Source organism: Bombina bombina, chromosome 5, assembly GCF_027579735.1.
Source record: "Bombina bombina isolate aBomBom1 chromosome 5, aBomBom1.pri, whole genome shotgun sequence".
NCBI classification, from domain to species: Eukaryota; Metazoa; Chordata; class Amphibia; order Anura; family Bombinatoridae; genus Bombina; species Bombina bombina.
Window position 1 is genome coordinate 845,962,288 of NC_069503.1, and position 22,012 is coordinate 845,984,299.

General features: G+C 39.0%; 1 protein-coding gene across 2 annotated transcripts in view; it reads right to left on the minus strand.

The window, feature by feature from the left end:
* ANKRD29 (ankyrin repeat domain 29) overlaps positions 1 to 22,012 on the minus strand; it is a 338,553-nt gene that overhangs the window by 167,147 nt on the left and 149,394 nt on the right. For both annotated transcript variants that reach the window (XM_053714978.1, XM_053714979.1), the window contains one exon: positions 10,771 to 10,869. In XM_053714978.1, coding sequence (XP_053570953.1) covers positions 10,771 to 10,869 — 99 coding nt within the window. The remainder of the gene's footprint in view (positions 1 to 10,770; positions 10,870 to 22,012) is intronic.

Below are 22,012 nucleotides of genomic sequence, written 5' to 3' on the forward strand. Positions count from 1 at the left end.
GGTCTGAATGTTCCCTCTTTTTTGGGAACTACGAACAGATTGGAGTAGAACCCCATCCCTTGTTCTCCTAATGGAACAGGATGAATCACTCCCATTTTTAACAGGTCTTCTACACAATGTAAGAAAGCCTGTTTTTTTATGTGGTCTGAAGACAATTGAGACCTGTGGAACCTCCCCCTTGGGGGAAGCCCCTTGAATTCCAGAAGATAACCTTGGGAGACTATTTCTAGTGCCCAAGGATCCAGAACATCTCTTGCCCAAGCCTGAGCGAAGAGAGAGAGTCTGCCCCCCACCAGATCCGGTCCCGGATCGGGGGCCAACATCTCATGCTGTCTTGGTAGCAGTGGCAGGTTTCTTGGCCTGCTTTCCTTTGTTCCAGCCTTGCATTGGTCTCCAGGCTGGCTTGGCTTGAGAAGTATTACCCTCTTGCTTAGAGGACGTAGCACTTGGGGCTGGTCCGTTTCTGCGAAAGGGACGAAAATTAGGTTTATTTTTGGCCTTGAAAGACCTATCCTGAGGAAGGGCGTGGCCCTTGCCCCCAGTGATATCAGAGATAATCTCTTTCAAGTCAGGGCCAAACAGCGTTTTCCCCTTGAAAGGAATGTTAAGCAATTTGTTCTTGGAAGACGCATCAGCTGACCAAGATTTTAACCAAAGCGCTCTGCGCGCCACAATAGCAAAACCAGAATTTTTCGCCGCTAACCTAGCCAATTGCAAAGTGGCGTCTAGGGTGAAAGAATTAGCCAATTTGAGAGCATGAATTCTGTCCATAATCTCCTCATAAGAAGAAGAATTATTATTGAGCGCCTTTTCTAGCTCATCGAACCAGAAACACGCGGCTGTAGTGACAGGAACAATGCATGAAATTGGTTGTAGAAGGTAACCTTGCTGAACAAACATCTTTTTAAGCAAACCTTCTAATTTTTTATCCATAGGATCTTTGAAAGCACAACTATCTTCTATGGGTATAGTGGTGCGTTTGTTTAGAGTAGAAACCGCCCCCTCGACCTTGGGGACTGTCTGCCATAAGTCCTTTCTGGGGTCGACCATAGGAAACAATTTTTTAAATATGGGGGGAGGGACGAAAGGTATACCGGGCCTTTCCCATTCTTTATTTACAATGTCCGCCACCCGCTTGGGTATAGGAAAAGCTTCGGGGGGCCCCGGGACCTCTAGGAACTTGTCCATTTTACATAGTTTCTCTGGAATGACCAAATTCTCACAATCATCCAGAGTGGATAACACCTCCTTAAGCAGAGCGCGGAGATGTTCCAATTTAAATTTAAATGTAATCACATCAGGTTCAGCTTGTTGAGAAATTTTCCCTGAATCTGAAATTTCTCCCTCAGACAAAACCTCCCTGGCCCCCTCAGACTGGTGTAGGGGCCCTTCAGAACCAATATCATCAGCGTCCTCATGCTCTTCAGTATTTTCTAAAACAGAGCAGTCGCGCTTTCGCTGATAAGTGGGCATTTTGGCTAAAATGTTTTTGATAGAATTATCCATTACAGCCGTTAATTGTTGCATAGTAAGGAGTATTGGCGCGCTAGATGTACTAGGGGCCTCCTGAGTGGGCAAGACTGGTGTAGACGAAGGAGGGGATGATGCAGTACCATGCTTACTCCCCTCACTTGAGGAATCATCTTGGGCATCATTTTCTCTAAATTTTGTGTCACATAAATCACATCTATTTAAATGAGAAGGAACCTTGGCTTCCCCACATTCAGAACACAGTCTATCTGGTAGTTCAGACATGTTAAGCAGGCATAAACTTGATAACAAAGTACAAAAAACGTTTTAAAATAAAACCGTTACTGTCACTTTAAATTTTAAACTGAACACACTTTATTACTGCAATTGCGAAAAAGTATGAAGGAATTGTTCAAAATTCACCAAAATTTCACCACAGTGTCTTAAAGCCTTAAAAGTATTGCACACCAAATTTGGAAGCTTTAACCCTTAAAATAACGGAACCGGAGCCGTTTTTATATTTAACCCCTTTACAGTCCCTGGTATCTGCTTTGCTGAGACCCAACCAAGCCCAAAGGGGAATACGATACCAAATGACGCCTTCAGAAAGTCTTTTCTATGTATCAGAGCTCCTCACACATGCATCTGCATGTCATGCTTCTCAAAAACAAGTGCGCAATACAGGCGCGAAAATGAGACTCTGCCTATGATTAGGGAAAGCCCCTAGAGAATAAGGTGTCCAATACAGTGCCTGCCGGTTATTTTACATAATTCCCAAGATTAAAATAATTCCTCAAGGCTATGGAGTATAAAATATGTTTATATATAAATCGATTTAGCCCAGAAAATGTCTACAGTCTTAAAAAGCCCTTGTGAAGCCCTTTTTTTCTTTCTGTAATAAAAATGGCTTACCGGATCCCATAGGGAAAATGACAGCTTCCAGCATTACATCGTCTTGTTAGAATGTGTCATACCTCAAGCAGCAAAAGTCTGCTCACTGTTCCCCCAACTGAAGTTAATTCCTCTCAACAGTCCTGTGTGGAAACAGCCATCGATTTTAGTAACGGTTGCTAAAATCATTTTCCTCTTACAAACAGAAATCTTCATCTCTTTTCTGTTTCAGAGTAAATAGTACATACCAGCACTATTTTAAAATAACAAACTCTTGATTGAATAATAAAAACTACAGTTAAACACTAAAAAACTCTAAGCCATCTCCGTGGAGATGTTGCCTGTACAACGGCAAAGAGAATGACTGGGGAAGGCGGAGCCTAGGAGGGATCATGTGACCAGCTTTGCTGGGCTCTTTGCCATTTCCTGTTGGGGAAGAGAATATCCCACAAGTAAGGATGACGCCGTGGACCGGACACACCTATGTTGGAGAAAAGGTGGCTATATTGGTCACTGATTTGTTTTTGTTTTGTTTTTGAATGTCAGAAATGTATATTTGTGAATGTTGAGATGTTATATTGGTTTCACTGGTAAAAATAAATAATTGAAATGGGTATATATTTGTTTTTTGTTAAGTTGCCTAATAATTATGCACAGTAATAGTCACCTGCACACACAGATATCCCCCTAAAATAGCTATAACTAAAAACAAACTAAAAACTACTTCCAAAACTATTCAGCTTTGATATTAATGAGTTTTTTGGGTTCATTGAGAACATGGTTGTTGTTCAATAATAAAATTAATCCTCAAAAATACAACTTGCCTAATAATTCTGCACTCCCTGTATATATATATATATATATATATATATATATATATATATATATATATATATATATATATATATATATATATATATATATATATATATATATATATATATATATATACATACATACAGATATATATATATATATATATACAAATACATACATAAATATATATATATATATATATATATATATATATATATATATATATATATATATATATATATATTTATATAGCATGTTGCCTAGCACTCTATCCATTAAAGTATTCTTAAGACCTAGGTGCATTCCTCAGATCTATCATATAAATCATCATTTGTAGAAGGGAACTCACAGGATTTAAAACAATATATAACAATATATAAAGGAATATTTATTTAAAATTACTTAGAACATATTCTGCTATGCGCAGAACATTGAAATGTGAAATATTTACAGTAAATACACAGTGCAACACTTTATTAAATATTTATTAAATGTGAATTTTGCATAAATATGCTTTTACATGTTTTCATCTACTTGACTTCAAAGAGCTCCAATGCACTTCTATATATGTCTATATATGTTTACATATGTATTTATGTTGTTTTTATATGTGTATATATGTCTGTAAATACACATATAAATACATATGTACACACATATATACATATATATAAATATATATGTGACAGACCACCTGGTACCCCGAATGGGTACCTCCGTCAGAACACTTCCCTTGTCCTGGACCTCCCTTTATCCAGACCAATAGCTCCTGGTATCCCACTTTGACCACAGTCTAAAGTTAGGGAGGGGAACAGAACTGAGGCAATACTCAGGTTTCTGAACACAAAATTAGCTCTTTATTTAAAAGCAGCACACATATTTATACACCCTGACATTCCAGAGTCACAGAGCTTCAGCATACAGAGGGAATTGGTTAACCAGTAAAACAAACATATGAACAATACATCACACCTCTAAACAATTGTCTATTCACAGGTAAAAACAGATTAGCATATCAACTTAATTAACTGGGGAAGAAAGTTTACTCCAACAATCTGATTTTGGGCAGTCTAGTTAACATAATCACACAGGAACACAATCAGTTTAACCAAACAGACTCATGAGACACAATCAGATCTGAAGAGTAAAATGTAAAAACAGCTCTTATTAAATATAAAGTCCTTTATGCCCAATTAGTTTATAGTGTCACACTTGCTCCAACAATGGGCACTCACACCCTGTACCCATCCTGTATCTATAGATACAGGGTGATGTGGACATAAGACTGAGTTATGAAAGTACATGGGTGTCCGGCATTTAAAATTCCCCATTTCCATGCAGTCTCTGGGTATCCTTAACAGGCCTTCTGGTCATGGTGAGCCACATCACATATCTCCCCCTTCGGAAGAGACCCCAGATGGGTTGACTTCGAAGTTAGTCCATAGATCCATTCCCCCAATGCCTGTACCCACAGAGTACCCCAAAGAAATTGTTCCGAACAGAGCATCACTCAACCGGCTGACCTCTGCCTCTCTCATAGAACATACCCGCTGCTGGGGAGAAGTGCCGACTGTCCCTTCTCCCTGGATAATCCACCTCGAGGTACCATTCCTGATAGATAAGCCATGTCAGGTCAGGCTCCAAGGCAAGTTCTTCCAATGGCTGTAACAGATCTTGCCGTTTAGTTTGAATGTCCCAGAATTGATAGCCCTCGGTACTGTTGAAGTCAACTTTCTCCTCAAATGCTTCCCATAATAACCCGGGGCCACCAAAGTCATCACCTTCCGGGAAATAGTGCGTTTCTGCCCTCGACTGACACCTATCTGCAAACCAATATAATGCTCAGTACTGATCCTCGAGTGCGACCTCTCTTTGCACCAGACATTTCAGTTTGGCTATCCCCTCCACTGTGGGTTGTCCTCTCAGTTAGCAGAGCCGCAAGTTTACCTGGTCCCCGAATCGCTGTTCTGGGGAGGGCAGGACTTTGCCTCTGCAGGCCATACCAATACTCCAGTGCATCTTCCCACATCTCCAGCCGAATCCGGGCTCTCCATTCCAGGCATATCTCCTCTGGAAATGGCCCTCCTAGCAAAGCAAGGGCGACTTTGACTTGCCGCTCGAAGTCCCATATCGGAACTTCCCATTTAGAGGTATCCAATCCCAGCATCTCAGCCGTCCGAATATTCCAATACCTGGTAATCTGCTTCTCCACCTCTGTGTTTATTACCCAGACTGCTGCATCAGATGTGTTGGCTCCATAGATTGACAACCTTCTCCGCACTCTGCTGTGGAATTTTTCCTCTGCCTCCTTCATAATAGTCTGACTCTGATCCTTCACTGCCTGCCGTTGAGGCATCTTTGAAGTGCTGCTTAGGGACTGATAGCTAGGCAGCACATTCCTCCATCCCAGCTTGTCCTGTGCAGAAACAGGTTCTTCAAGGTGGGCCAGCACTTGCTGCATTCGTCATAGAATCTCTGCTTCCATAGCTGCAGGTGATGGTGCCGCTCCTCCTCTGTCAGCGGGAATATTGGTCCTGGTGATAGTTTTTGGATGTCCCCAAGGACAAGAAATCATTCCCAGTGCTTGCAACCAAATGTGACGGACCGACTGGTACCCCAAATGGGTACCTCCATCAAAACACTTCCTTTTCCTGGACATCCCTTTATCCAGACCAATAGCTTCTGGTATCCCCCTTTGACCGCAGTTTAAAGTTAGGGATGTGAACAGAACTGAGGCAACTCTCAGGTTTCTGAACACAAAATGAACTCTTTATTTAAAAGCAGCACACATATTTATACACCCTGCCATTCCAGAGTCACAGAGCTTCAGCATACAGAGGGAATTGGTTAAACAGTAAAACAAACATATGAACAATACATCACACCTTGTCTATTCACAGTTAAAAACAGATTAACATATCATCTTAATTAACTGGGGAAGAAAGTTTACTCCAACAATCTGATTTTGGGCAGTCTAGTTAACATAATCACACTGGAACACAATCAGTTTAACCAAACAGACTCCTGAGACACAATCAGATCTGAAGCATAAATAAAATACCTCTTATTAGAAAATGTAAAAAACAGCACTTATTAAATATTAAGTCCTTTTTGCCCACTTGGTTTATAGACTCACACCCTGTACCCATCCTGTATCTATGATACAGGGAGACGTAGACATAAGACAGAGTTATGAGAAGTACATGGAGTGTCCGGCATATATAATTCCAAATTTCCATGCAGTCTCTGGGTATCCTTAAGCCCATGTATCCCCCGCCCAAAGAGTGTTCCATAACAGGCCCCCTGTTCATGGAGACTCACGTCACAATATATATATATATATATATATATATATACATATATAGACATATTTATTTAGACATGTGTATGTATGTATACAAATATTAAAGCCCTTTGCATGCCTGAGACCCCATGAGGCCTAATTATCAAGCCGTCAACCACAAATACGCTGGAATTCCGCAGCGTAATTGTGGCGAGCCTGATTCTCCTCATTTATCAAAGCCTACAGACCGGCAAAAGTTGAAATTTGTGGCACTATCTGAAAACTTTTGCAAGTTATCAAACTGCTAACAGGTACGCTCGCCACTATTCTGGCCCAGCATACCTGCTTTTCAATCCACCGCCCTGGAGGCCGCGGATGCCATAGTAGGGAGTCTGAAAGCAGCGAAAGCTTATGTTCATTGCCAGGGCCGCCATCAGGGGGTGACAGGGGTGACTCCTGTCAGGGGCCCAATGGGCCAGGGGGGCCCCATGAGGCAAGAACTAAAAAAAAAAAATTTTTTTTTAAATTTTGGCAGCCACCAGTGGGTACTACAGCAGAGTGCTAATTGAGCATGGGAAATGTATTACAAGGAGTAAAGTATTAGCATTAAACCACTATTCACAGTGTGAGACAGACTTGGCACTTTGTTTGTACAGTGTGTGCCTGAGTCACACGGAAGATCACTTTCATTTGCAGAGAAGGTAGGACTTACTTAGCAAATGTTTTTTTATTTCTTTGTGCAATTTCGGATTGTAACTTCAGTATGGTAGTAGTTGTATGGTGGGGCCAGGGGTCCATAAAAAACACATTTTTTTTAGCAGCAGTGTATTTATGATTATTTGACAATTCTATATTTAAAACCATGCAGAAATGTTTCCTCCTCAATACACAAATGGTAGGTGCCCTTTTGGCAGATATGTATTTATATATATATATATATATATATATATATATATATATATATATATATATATATATATATATATATATATATATATATATATATATATATATATATAAAATGCATGTCACACACTGTTGATTTAGGGGATGCAAGGTGCATAAATGTTTCCTCCTGTGAGTGTTTCTGTGGGTGTCTGTGTTTGTCTTTGTGCTTTGATTTGTGTCTCTATGAGTGTGTATGTGTTTTTTTTTTCTGTGGGAATCTCTGTGAGGGTGGGTGTGTATGTCTTTGTGCATTTTCTGTGGATGTCTGTGAGGGTGTGTGCATATGTCTTTGAGCTTTTTCTATGGGTGTCTCTGTGAGGGTGTGTGTATGTTTTGTCTTTGTGTATTTTCCCTGGATGCCTCTGTGAGGATTGGTGTGTATGTCTGTTTTCTGTGGATGTCTCTGTGAAGGTGTGTGTGTGTATGTATGTATGTATGTATGTCTGTGTTTTCTGTGGATGTCTCTGTGATGGTGTGTGTTTTCTGTGGGTGTCTCCGTGAGGGTGTGTGTATGTCTTTGTGTGTTTTCTGTGGGTGTCTCTGTGTGTGTGTATGTCTTTGTGTATTTTCTAAGGCTGTCTCTGTCGGTGTTTCCTTGGGTATATGTGTAAGTTTGAGTTTGTCTGTGTATGTGTGTCCATTGTCTGTTCCTTTTTAGGACATTTTAGCCTTACTACTGATTATTCACATCTTTCTACAGACTTTGAGACTAAGGAGACCTTTACGGAAGTCACCTAATCCACCATATAACCTTTAAATTATTGTTTAGGCAGTTCAGGGCCCTTCCTTTCAGCTACTGCATGCTGTTGGCATCTTCCTTTACAAAAAGATAATAAGAACTCCATATTTTGTTTTCTAAATCTCCTTTTTTTACAAAGCTGAAGTCTACCTCATTACTTGTCAGATCAATGTAAACAAGTGCTGAGTGTCTATTTGGGTGTCTGTGTCTGAGTGTGTTTCTTTGCGTGTCTGCTAGAGTGTCTATATGTGAATCCTTATGTGTGAGTGTGTGTGTTTCAGTGTGTGAGTGTGTCTGTGTGTTTGTATGTTACTACCTTTACAACATTTCCAAGTTTAAATAGACACTTAAGAATAAAGTGCATATATACGTTTTAGTCACTTGGTCAAAAATTGCACATGTCAAAGGGGGGGGGCCCTGATCAATGGTTAAGTCAGGGGCCCCAAAATTTCTAGTGGCGGCCCTGTTCATTGCTGCCAGATATCCCATTGATTTCTATGGGAGAATAAAAGTTACGTTTACACCTAACACCCTAACATAAGTCCCAAGTCTAAACACCCCTAATCTGCCGCCCCCACTTACATAAAAGTATTAACCCCTATCCCGCCGCTCCCGGACATCTCTGCAACTAAATAAAGTTATTAACCCATAAACCCCTGGCCTCCCACATCACTACCACTTACTAAACCTATTAAACCCTAAACCGCCAGCCCCCTACATCGCCATAAACTAAATTAACCTATTAACCCCTAAACCTAACAACCCGCTAACTGTACATTAAAATTACATCATTCCTATCTTATAATAAATTAAAACTTACCTTTAGAATTAAATTAAACTATATTAAACTACTAATTAACCTACCCTAACTATTATACTAAAATTACAATAAACTATATTAAACTATTAATTAATCTACCCTAACTATTATACCAAAATTACATTAAACTATATTAAACTAATAATTAACCTACCCTGTTATACTAAAATTACACTAAACTACAAATTAAATTAACTATATAGTTAAAAACCTAACCCTACTCAAATAATTTAAATCTACTATTAAAAATTACAAAGTTACAAAAAACTAACAACTAAGTTACACAAATAATAAACACTAAGTTACATAAAATAAAAAACACTAAGTTACAGAAAAAATAAACACTAAGTTACACAAAATAAAAAGTTAATTATCAAATATTTAAACTAATTACACCTAATCTAAGAGCCCTATGAAAATAAAAAAGCCCCCCCCCAAAAAAAAACAAAAAAACTCTAGCCTACAATAAACTACCAATGGCCCTTAAAAGGGCCTTTAGCAGGGCATTGCCCCAAAGAAATCAGCTCTTTTACCTGTAAATAAAAATACAAATACCCCCAACAGTAAAACCCACCACCCACACAACCAACCCCCCAAATAAAATTCTATCTAAAAAACCTAAGCTCCCCATTGCCCAGAAAAGGGCATTTGGATGGGCATTGCCCTTAAAAAGGCATTTAGCTCTTTTTCCACTCAAATTCCCTAATCTAAAATTAAAACCCACATAATAAACCCTTTAAAAAACCTAACACTAACCCCGAAGATCCACTAACAGTTTTTGAAGACCCGACATCCATCCTCAACGAAGAGGCAGAAGTCCTCAGTGAAGCCGGCAGGAGTCTTCATCCAAGCGGGCCGAAGTCTTCATCTAAGTCGGCAGAAGTCTTCATCCAGACAGCATGTTCTATCTTCATCCATCCGGCGCAGAGCAGCTCCATCTTTAAGAGATCCGGCGCGGAGCATCCTCTTCTTCTGACATCTTCTTGAACAATGAAGTTTCCCTTTAAATGATGTCATCCAAGATGGCGTCCCTTAGATTCTGATTGGCTGAGAGAATTCTATCAGCCAATCAGAATTAAGGTTGAAAAAATCCTATTGGCTGTTGCATTAAGTCAATAGGATTGAGCTTTCATCCTATTGGCTGATCCGATCAGCCAATAGGATTGAGCTCGCATTCTATTGGCTGATTGGAATAGGCAATAGAATGCAAGCTCAATCCTATTGGCTTATGCCAGCTTCGCTGAGGACTTCTGCTGCTTCATTGAGGATGGATGGATGGCAGGTCTTCAAAAACTGTAAGTGGATCTTTGGGGGTTAGTGTTTTTTTAAGGTTTTTTTTGTGCAACTTTTTATTAAACGCAACAGGTAAACAGAACTCAGATTGTGGTAACAATTCTAGCGTAAATCGTAATTGCGTTACGAGTGGTATTTAACTTGAGTGCAAACAACCTACTAAAACCTGATATTGCTCACGCGCAAACGATAGTGTTCCACATCTAGCCCATAATGCACACCTCTCACAATATTATAAGAATACATAAAAAAATATCCAACTACTTGTAAAATGAATAAAACTATAAAAAATGTATTACACTATATTTCTCTCAAAAGCAACAGAATTTTAAATTTTAGCTTCCACAAGAAATCTTGCAGTACTGAGAGATCTCACAATAACAGTTTGTTTTAAAAACAAGCGTTACTGAATGAAACCCAGTGGTTGGTTGTTAACAGTTTTTGGGATCTGGGTAGTCTGGTAAAAGTACACAATACAGTTCAAATGAAATATAATACAAATGTACCTACACAAAGTTGTTCATGAATGTTGGCTCCATGCTTTAGAAGAGTTTCAACCACTCTGCAGTGGCCATTTTGACTGGCAGACAATAAGGCTGTGCCTCCATCCTATGGAGAAAGAAAGCAAATCTGTTATGGGTAGCACAATATTTAAATTACCTTAAATAACTGTGTTTTAATTGTGTGTTTAGTAAAGACATCTAGGCACTGGCCTCTATTTATCAAAGGTCTGTCGGACCTGATCCGACAGTGCGGATCAGGTCCGACAGACCTCGCTGAATGCGGAGAGCAATACGCTCTCCGTATTCAGCATTCCACCAGCAGCTCACAAGAGCTGCTGGTGCAACGCCGCCCCCTGCAGACTTGCGGCCAATGGGCCACCAGCAGGGAGGTGTCAATCAACCCAATCGTATTCGATCAGGTTGATTTCCGGCGATGTCTGTCCGCCTGCTCAGAGCAGGCAGACAGGTTATGGAGCAGCGAACCTTGTAACCGCTGCTTCATAACTGCTGTTTCTGGTGAGTCTGAAGACTCGCCAAAAACACGGGCTGTCAAGCTCCTTTCGGAGCTTGATAGATAGGCCCCACTGTCTTTAAAGATCCAGTACTGATTCTTGACACTAGAATGATGTGTCAAGTGGATTTAAATGGCTATGAATCCCACAAAATGTCTATTTGTGATTTAGACAGAGCATAAATTTCTTTAAAAAAGTATTCATTTTACTTGTATTGCCAAATTTGCTTAATTTCCATGCTATTCTTTGTTGAAGAGAACCTAAGTGGGTATCTGGAGCACTGCATAGCAGGAAATAGTGCTGCCATCTAGTGCTCTTGCAAAACTGTTGTCATATAGTGCTCCAGAAACATGCACACTCCTGAGCGTTCATCCCTGCTTTTCAACAAAAGATACTAAGAGAATGAAGAACAATGGATAATAGAAGTATTTGAATCATGAAAGAAAATAAAATGGGTTTCATGTCCCTTTAAGAGTTATTTGTTCCTTTAGAACTTCGCCGTCAGGCCTAATTTTACTATTTATTTTGATAGTTGTGACAATTATTTGACCGCATAAGATCTTCTAGAAGATTCACTGGCTTCATTATATCAAAACTTTACCAATAAGCTTTATTTTCTGGACATGGGCCGATAACAATCTCTTTGAATTCCGCAATGTTCGAGTTGCGATGCTCTATGCATTTTGTCTGTGAGACATTCGTTTCATAGATGGGCTTTATTAAATCTAGGCCGTTATTTCTAAATATCACAAAGATTTAATGGTTCCATATTTAGCATCAGTTCACCTTCCCAAAAACACCAAAATATAGCAGTTTAAGCCTTGATTGGTCAATAAATATTAATCATTGAAATTCACAACAGAACACAAAATCTATTATTTTTGTCACTTTGCACCATTTTGCAGTTTATGTAATAAGTTTTACATATTTAACCAGACAAATATTAGATACATTTTAAATTGCACAAAATGTGGATTTACCAGAGGAGTGGCTTAAGCATCTTGATAGCATAATGTAATTGTACAAATATTATAGTCTCCCTTATCTATCAATTTGTGGGTACAAATATAATAGAGATAGCATATTACCTTGGCTCACAGAGCAGGGTAGGCTTTAGACCACAAAATATGTGGGTGGTAAAAAAAAAAAAAGACCACAAAGCTAAATATAAAGGGTACATGAAGTACTGCTATTGGTTTCCATTGTTGAAATGTTTATCTAGGTTGGCTCTGAGTCAGGAGCATCAATGCAATACTGGGAGCTAGCTGATGATTGGTGGCTACACACGTCTCTTGTCATTGACTTACCAAATGTGTCCAGCTAGCTCTCAATACTTAATTGCTGCTCTGGAGATGGCTTAAGTATGTGTTTAACCCACTTGCCAGCTTTAGAGCATTTTCTTTTTTGCATGTTTATGGTCTTTAAAGCGACAGTCTAGTCAAAATTAAATTTTCAGATTCAGATAGGGCATGCAATTTTAAACAACTTTCCAATTTACTTTTATCATCACATTTGCTTTGTTCCCTTGGTATTCTTTGTTGAAAGCTAAACCTAGGTGGGCTCATATGCTAATTTCTAAGCCCTTGAAGGCAGTTTGTACAGCTAAACAGAGCTAGTTATTGTGTGCCATACAGATAACACTGTGCTCTCTCCTGTGGAGTTATTTATGAGTCAGGGCAGTCTGCAGAAGCTTAGATACAAGGTAATCACAGAGGTAAAAAGTGTATTAATATAACAGTGTTGTTATGCAAAACTGGGGAATGGTTAATAAAGGAATAGTCTATATTTTTAAACAATAAAAATTCTGGAGCAGACTGTCCCTTTAAGTAAAAAATATTTGAATTCAATAATTCTTTTGATGTAGAAGATCCAATTTCAGATATACTATAACACAAAACAAATTCCATTATGATTGAATATTATGTTATGATTAACCTAAGTTAAAGATTATTTTCCAAGAACTGTAGTAGATCTTGTTTTTCTAGTCCGTTTACCTCCAGCCAAATTAGTCAATCAATGAGTTTGATCAATTTTTAAACAATGACAAAGTTTATGAGATCAGCTCTAGAAGGGGGCTCTTCTGTGGTCTGGGATACCTGATAAAAAATATTTCTGCATCACAAAAGAGTTTATCGCAAGTTGGAAAGCAAATAGCCAGCATATATAGCATTAAACTGACACACAATAAGTCTTTCATAAAACCTGCAAATGTACAACAGAATCAGTTTAAGGAAGAAGCCTGATTATGGCCAATTAGAAGTGGCGTGCTATCTGGGCCCCCCATTACATATGCGGCGTCGCCCGCAAATGCCGGCGACGCTGGTTTTTGTGCGTTTTTGGTATCCTATATACAGCGCCGCATATAAATGCGGCACGTATATTTCACCCGTCGGACATAGTGTTTTTACCCATAGACTAACATAGAAAAGACGCGCAATTTGGTATCCAATATCCAGCACAAGGACTTACGTGGCGAAAATGGAGAAATCTTACTCTATTTCACCTCGCCATAAGAAGCAGCCGTAGCAAGCCTTGCGCTGAGTATTGGAGCACCGTAACTCCCTAAAATGCCTGCAAAAAAACTCTAACACCTAACGCATGCGCATTGTCTATCTACCTGTCAACCGCAATAACTAATATAAAAATGTATTAACCCCTAGACCGCCATAGCCCACAACGCAATAAACCTATTCTAGTATTAACCCCAAAACCGCCATAGCCCACATAGCCTATTAAATGTATTTACCCCATCCTGCCCCCCCTACACCGTTGCCACTATAATAAAGTTATTAAACCCTAAAGTCTAACCCTAACACCCCCCTAACATAATTATTATTTAAATAAATCTAAATAATATTACTATTATTAACTAAAGTAGTCCTATTTAAAACTAAATATTTACCTATAAAATAAACCCTAAGATAGCTACAACATAATTAATAATTACATTGTAGCTATTTTAGGATTTATTTTTATTTTACAGGCAACTTTGTATTTATTTTAACTAGGTACAATAGCTATTAAATAGTTAATAACTATTTAATAGCTACCTAGTTAAAATAATTACAAAATTACCTGTAAAATAAATCCTAAAATAAGTTACAATTACACCTAACACTACACTATCATTAAATAAATTAAATAAATTAACTACAATTAGCTATAATTAAATACAATTAAATAAACTAAACTATAGTACAAAAAATAAAAAACACTAAATTACAAAAAATAAAAAAAATTACAAAAAGTTTAAACTAATTACACCTAATCTAAGCCCCCTAATAAAATAAAAAGCCCCCCAAAATAATAAAATGCCCTACCCTATAGTAAATTACAAATAGCCCTTAAAAGGGCCTTTTGCGGGGCATTGCCCCAAAGTAATCAGCTCTTTTACCTGTAAAAAAAAGAACAATCCCCCCCAACATTACAACCCACCACCCACACACCCCTACTCTAAAACCCACCCGATCCCACCTTAAAAAACCTAACACAACCCCATTGAAGATCACCCTACCTTGAGTTGTCTCAAGAAGAGGACATCCGAACCGGCAGACGTCTTCATCCAAGCGGCAACTTCTATCTTCATCCATCCGACAAGGAGCAGCTCCATCTTGAAGACATCCGGCGCGGAGCATCCTTCCAGCACGACGGACTAATGACGAATGATGGTTCCTTTAAATGACGTCATCCAAGATAGCGTCCCTCGAATTCCGATTGGCTGATAGGATCAGCCAATCGGAATTAAGGTAGGAAAAATCCGATTGGCTGATTTAATCAGCCAATCGGATTGAAGTTCAATTCGATTGGCTGATTGGATCAGCCAATAGAATGCGAGGTCCTACCTTAATTCCGATTGGCTGATAGAATCCTATCAGCCAATCGCAATTCGAGGGACGCCATCTTGGATGACGTCATTTAAAGGAACCATCATTCGTCAATAGTCCGTCGTGCTGGAAGGATGCTCCGCGCTGGATGTCTTCAAGATGGAGCCGCTCCTCGTCGGATGGATGAAGATAGAAAATGCTGCTTGAATGAAGACGTCTGCCGGTCCGGATGTCCTCTTCTGCCCGGATAGGAAAAAGACTTCTGCCGGTCTGGATGTCCTCTTCTGCCCCATCGGATGAAGACTTCTGGCCGGATCGGATGACCACTTGTGCCCGGCTGGGTGAAGACAGCTCAAGGTAGGGTGATCTTCAATGGGGTAGTGTTAGGTTTTTTTAAGGGGGGATCGGGTGGGTTTTAGAGTAGGGGTGTGTGGGTGGTGGGTTGTAATGTTGGGGGGGGGGATTGTTCTTTTTTTTACAGGTAAAAGAACTGATTACTTTGGGGCAATGCCCCGCAAAAGGCCCTTTAAAGGGCTATTTGTAATTAAGTTTAGGGTAGGGCATTTTATTATTTTGGGGGACTTTTTTTATTTTATTTGGGGGCTTAGCTTAGGTGTAATTAGTTTAAACTTCTTGTAATTTTTTTTATTTTTTGTAATTTAGTGGGGGTTTTTTGTACTATAGTTTAGTTTATTTAATTGTATTTAATTTTAGATAATTGTAGTTAATTAATTTAATTAATTTAATGATAGTGCAGTGTTAGGTGTAATTGTAACTTAGGTTAGGATTTATTTTACAGGTAATTTTGTAATTATTTTAACTAGGTAGCTATTAAATAGTTATTAACTATTTAATAGCTATTGTACCTAGTTAAAATAAATACAAAGTTGCCTGTAAAATAAAAATAAATCCTAAAATAGCTACAATGTAATTATTAATTATATTGTAGTTATCTTAGGGTTTATTTTACAGGTAAGTATTTAGTTTTAAATAGGAATACTTTAGTTAATAATAGTAATATTATTTAGATTTATTTAAATAATAATTAAGTTAGAGGGGTGTTAGGGTTAGGTTTAGGGGTTAATCACTTTATTATAGAGGCGGCGATGTTGGCGGCGGCAGATTAGGGGTTAATAGATTTAATAGGCTATGTGGGCTATGGCGGTTTAGGGGTTAATACTTTAATAGGTGTATTGCGTTGTGGGCTATGGCGGTTTAGGGGTTAATACTTTAATAGGTGTATTGCGTTGTGGGCTCTGACGCGGAACATCCATCCTGGCCGACGACTGAACGACGAATGACGGTTCCTTTAAATGACGTCATCCAAGATGGATCAGCCAATCGGATTGAACTTGATTCTGATTGGCTGATTCCATCAGCCAATCAGAATATTCCTACCTTAATTCAGATTGGCTGATAGAATCCTATCAGCCAATCGGAATTCAAGGGACGCCATCTTGGGTGACGTCATTTAAAGGAACCGTCATTCGTCGTTCAGTCGTCGGCCAGGATGGATGTTCCGCGTCGGAGGTCTTCAGGATGCTGCCGCTCCGCTCCAGATGGATGTCGATAGAAGATGCCGCCTGGATGAAGACTTCAATCGGATGGAAGACCTCTTCTGCCCCGCTTGGATGAAGACTTCAATCGGATGGAAGACCTCTTCTGCCCTGCTTGGATGAAGACTTCTACCGGATCATGGACATCTTCAGCCCCCCGCTTGGGCTTGGATCAGGACATCGGAGGAGCTCTTTAGGACGGATCGGTGAACCTGGTATGGTGAAGATAAGGTAGGAAGATCTTCAGGGGCTTAGTGTTAGGTTTATTTAAGGGGGGTTTGGGTTAGATTAGGGGTATGTGGGTGGTGGGTTGTAATGTTGGGGGGGGGTATTGTATGTTTTTTTTACAGGCAAAAGAGCTGAACTTCTTGGGGCATGCCCCTCAAAGGGCCCTGTTCAGGGCTGGTAAGGTAAAAGAGCTTTTAACTTTAGTAATTTAGAATAGGGTAGGGCATTTTTTTTATTTTGGGGGGCTTTGTTGTTTTATTAGGGGGCTTAGAGTAGGTGTAATTAGTTTAAAATTGTTGTAATATTTTTCTTATGTTTGTAGATATTTTTTTATTTTTTGTAACTTAGTTCTTTTTTATTTTTTGTACTTTAGTTAGTTTATTTCATTGTAGTTATTTGTAGATATTGTATTTAATTAATGTATTGATAGTGTAGTGTTAGGTTTAATTGTAGATAATTGTAGGTATTTTATTTAATTAATTTAATGATAGTATAGTGTTAGGTTTAATTGTAACTTAGGTTAGGATTTATTTTACAGGTAATGTTGTAATTATTTTAACTAGGTAACTATTAAATATTTCTTAACTATTTAATAGCTATTGTACAAAAAAAATAATTACAAAGTTGCCTGTAAAATAAATATTAATCCTAAAATAGCTACAATGTAATTATAATTTATATTGTAGCTATATTAGTATTTATTTTACAGGTAAGTATTTAGCTTTAAATAGGAATAATTTATTTAATAAGAGTTAATTAATTTCGTTAGATTAAAATTATATTTAACTTAGGGGGGTGTTAGTGTTAGGGTTAGACTTAGCTTTAGGGGTTAATACATTTATTAGAATAGCGGTGAGCTCCAGTCGGCAGATTAGGGGTTAATAATTGAAGTTAGGTGTCGGCGATGTTAGGGAGGGCAGATTAGGGGTTAATACTATTTATTATAGGGTTAGTGAGGCGGATTAGGGGTTAATAAGTGTAGGCAGGTGGAGGCGACGTTGTGGGGGGCAGATTAGGGGTTAATAAATATAATATAGGGGTCGGCGATGTTAGGGCAGCAGATTAGGGGTACATAGGGATAATGTAAGTAGCGGCGGTTTACGGAGCGGCAGATTAGGGGTTAATAATAATATGCAGGGGTCAGCGATAGCGGGGGCGGCAGATTAGGGGTTAATAAGTGTAAGGTTAGGGGTGTTTAGACTCGGGGTACATGTTAGAGTGTTAGGTGCAGACGTAGGAAGTGTTTCCGCATAGCAAACAATGGGGCTGCGTTAGGAGCTGAACGCGGCTTTTTTGCAGGTGTTAGGTTTTTTTTCAGCTCAAACAGCCCCATTGTTTTCTATGGGGGAATCGTGCACGAGCACGTTTTTGAGGCTGGCCGCTTGCGTAAGCAACTCTGGTATCGAGAGTTGAAGCTGCGTTAAAAATGCTCTACGCTCCTTTTTTGGAGCCTAACGCAGCCTTTATGTGGACTCTCAATACCAGAGTTATTTTTATGGTGCGGCCAGAAAAAAGCCGGCGTTAGCTACGCGGGTCCTTACCGACAAAACGCTAAATCTAGCCGATAGACTTCAATAGAGCATGCTATTAACAAAAACCCTAATACTTTTGACTTGCACGCTAATGCGACAAAATATAGACCAACTTCAATAAACGAAAAGGTAGTTATGCTTAGTTTACATTCAAATGTTCTTCATGTAGAAGAAAATGGTCTTTTAATTTTTAATTATATATTTCTTTTGTCAAATATATTTCTATGCCTATATATCTATATAAATATATACAGGTATAGATATATTTACAGATCTATATATCAAATTAACAAGAGTATTGCATTGAGCAATGATACTTTTTTATTGGACTAACTATACATTTATAAGATGACAAGCTTTCGGAAGAGTGTCTTCCTTTTTCAAGTCTGAAGCAATGCTGACCAATTTGATGGAATTTACAGATTATATCTCAAAACACAGGCTAAAAAAACAAAGTGTTACAGAGGTCTGAATGCAGGGGGAGGAGGGGTGTTGTAAAAATCATGATGGGAACCTCATTTTTTACAATTTTTACGACACCCCCTCCTCCACCTGCAGTCAGACCTCTGTAACACTTTGTCTTTTTAGCCTGTGTTTTAAGATATAGAGGCCTATGTATGAAAGGTCTTGCGGACCTGATCCGACAGTGCGGATCAGGTCCAGAAAATCTTGCTGAATGCAGAGAGCAATACGCTCTCCGTATTAAGCATTGCAGCAGTAGGGAGGTGTCAATCAACCCAATCATACTCAATCGGGTTGAATTGTGGCAATTCCTGTCCGCCTGCTCAGATCGCTTTTGACTGCTGCTTCATAACTGCTGTTTCGGGCGAGTCTGAAGACTCGCCAGAAACACAGGCCCACAAGCTCCATAGGGAGCTTGATAAATGAGCCTCATAATCTGTAAATTCCATCAAATTGGTCAGTATTGCTTCAGACTTGAAAAAGGAAGACACTCTTCCGAAAGCTTGTCATCTTATAAATGTATAGTTAGTCCAATAAAAAAGTATCATTGCTCAATGCAATACTCTTGTTATTTTGATATCTAAATCTCTGGACTAACACAGCTACTCCAATCAACAGATCTCTCTCTCACTCTTTATATATATACAGGGAGTGCAGAATTATTAGGCAAGTTGTATTTTTGAGTATTAATTTTATTATTGAACAACAACCATGTTCTCAATGAACCCAAAAAACTCATTAATATCAAAGCTGAATAGTTTTGGAAGTAGTTTTTAGTTTGTTTTTAGTTATAGCTATTTTAGGGGGATATCTGTGTGTGCAGGTGACTATTACTGTGCATAATTATTAGGCAACTTAACAAAAAACAAATATATACCCATTTCAATTATTTATTTTTACCAGTGAAACCAATATAACATCTCAACATTCACAAATATACATTTCTGACATTCAAAAACAAAACAAAAACAAATCAGTGACCAATATAGCCACCTTTCTTTGCAAGGACACTCAAAAGCCTGCCATCCATGGATTCTGTCAGTGTTTTGATCTGTTCACCATCAACATTGCGTGCAGCAGCAACCACAGCCTCCCAGACACTGTTCAGAGAGGTGTACTGTTTTCCCTCCTTGTAAATCTCACATTTGATGATGGACCACAGGTTCTCAATGGGGTTCAGATCAGGTGAACAAGGAGGCCATGTCATTAGATTTTCTTCTTTTATACCCTTTCTTGCCAGATACGCTGTGGAGTACTTGGACGCGTGTGATGGAGCATTGTCCTGCATGAAAATCCTGTTTTTCTTGAAGGATGCAGACTTCTTCCTGTACCACTGCTTGAAGAAGGTGTCTTCCAGAAACTGGCAGTAGGACTGGGAGTTGAGCTTGACTCCATCCTCAACCCGAAAAGGCCCCACAAGCTCATCTTTGATGATACCAGCCCAAACCAGTACTCCACCTCCACCTTGCTGGCGTCTGAGTCGGACTGGAGCTCTCTGCCCTTTACCAATCCAGCCACGGACCCATCCATCTGGCCCATCAAGACTCACTCTCATTTCATCAGTCCATAAAACCTTAGAAAAATCAGTCTTGAGATATTTCTTGGCCCAGTCTTGACGTTTCAGCTTGTGTGTCTTGTTCAGTGGTGGTCGTCTTTCAGCCTTTCTTACCTTGGCCATGTCTCTGAGTATTGCACACCTTGTGCTTTTGGGCACTCCAGTGATGTTGCAGCTCTGAAATATGGCCAAACTGGTGGCAAGTGGCATCTTTGCAGCTGCACGCTTGACTTTTCTCAGTTCATGGGCAGTTATTTTGCGCCTTGGTTTTTCCACACGCTTCTTGCGACCCTGTTGACTATTTTGAATTAAACGCTTAATTGTTCGATGATCACGCTTCAGAAGCTTTGCAATTTTAAGAGTGCTGCATCCCTCTGAAAGATATCTCACTATTTTTGACTTTTCTGAGCCTGTCAAGTCCTTCTTTTGACCCATTTTGCCAAAGGAAAGGAAGTTGCCTAATAATTATGCACATCTGATATAGGGTGTTGATGTCATTAGACCACACCCCTTCTCATTACAGAGATGCACATCACCTAATATGCTTAATTGGTAGTAGGCTTTCGAGCCTATACAGCTTGGAGTAAGACAACATGCATAAAGAGGATGATGTGGTCAAAATACTCATTTGCCTAATAATTCTGCACTCCCTGTATATATACACAACAACATTTTAAATTAGGGGGAGATAAAAGGTGAGTTGAAAATCCTCCACTACGCACAAAATATAGAAAAAATAACTCATTGTGTAGTTCATTATCAAATCTAGACAGGCCTAGAGGCTTGTTTTCCCACAGAAAACCTCTGAATTACATTGTTTCCAATGCAGCAAAGGATTCTGGGTAAGATATGCAAATTAAGTACACAATGACACACCTTTTTACTTCAGTCTGCTTTTCAGCAGGTTCCCTTTACGCCAAAGTATCGCTGTTCACACAGCTTATAAACTTAGCTAGGGTTAGTGCAGTGATTCATAACCATCCCAGGACAGACTGTTTCGTGGATTTTGCCACTCATCAGCTGGGAGAAGGTTAGAATCACTGTTGGGTGAAGTTAATTCCAGGCAGAATACAACAACATTTTAAATTAGGGGGAGATAAAAGGTGAGTTTAAAATCCTCCACTACGCACAAAATATAGAAAAAATAACTCATTGTGTAGTTCATTAACAAATCTAGACAGGCCCAGAGGCTTGTTTTCCCACAGAAAACCTTTGAATTACATTGTTTCCAATGCAGCAAAGGATTCTGGGTACGATATGCAAATTAAGTACACAATGACACACCTTTTTACTTCAGTCTGCTTTTCAGCAGGTTCCCTTTACGCCAAAGTATCGCTGTTCACACAGCTTATAAACTTAGCTAGGGTTAGTGCAGTCATTCATAACCATCCCAGGACAGACTGTTTTGTGGTTTTTGCCACTAATCAGCTGGGAGAAGGTTAGAATGAAAACAAGCCTCTGGGCCTGTCTAGATTTGTTAATGAACTACCACAATGAGTTATTTTTTCTATATTTTGTGCGTAGTAGAGGATTTAAACTCACCTTTTATCTCCCCCTAATTTAAAATGTTGTTGTATTCT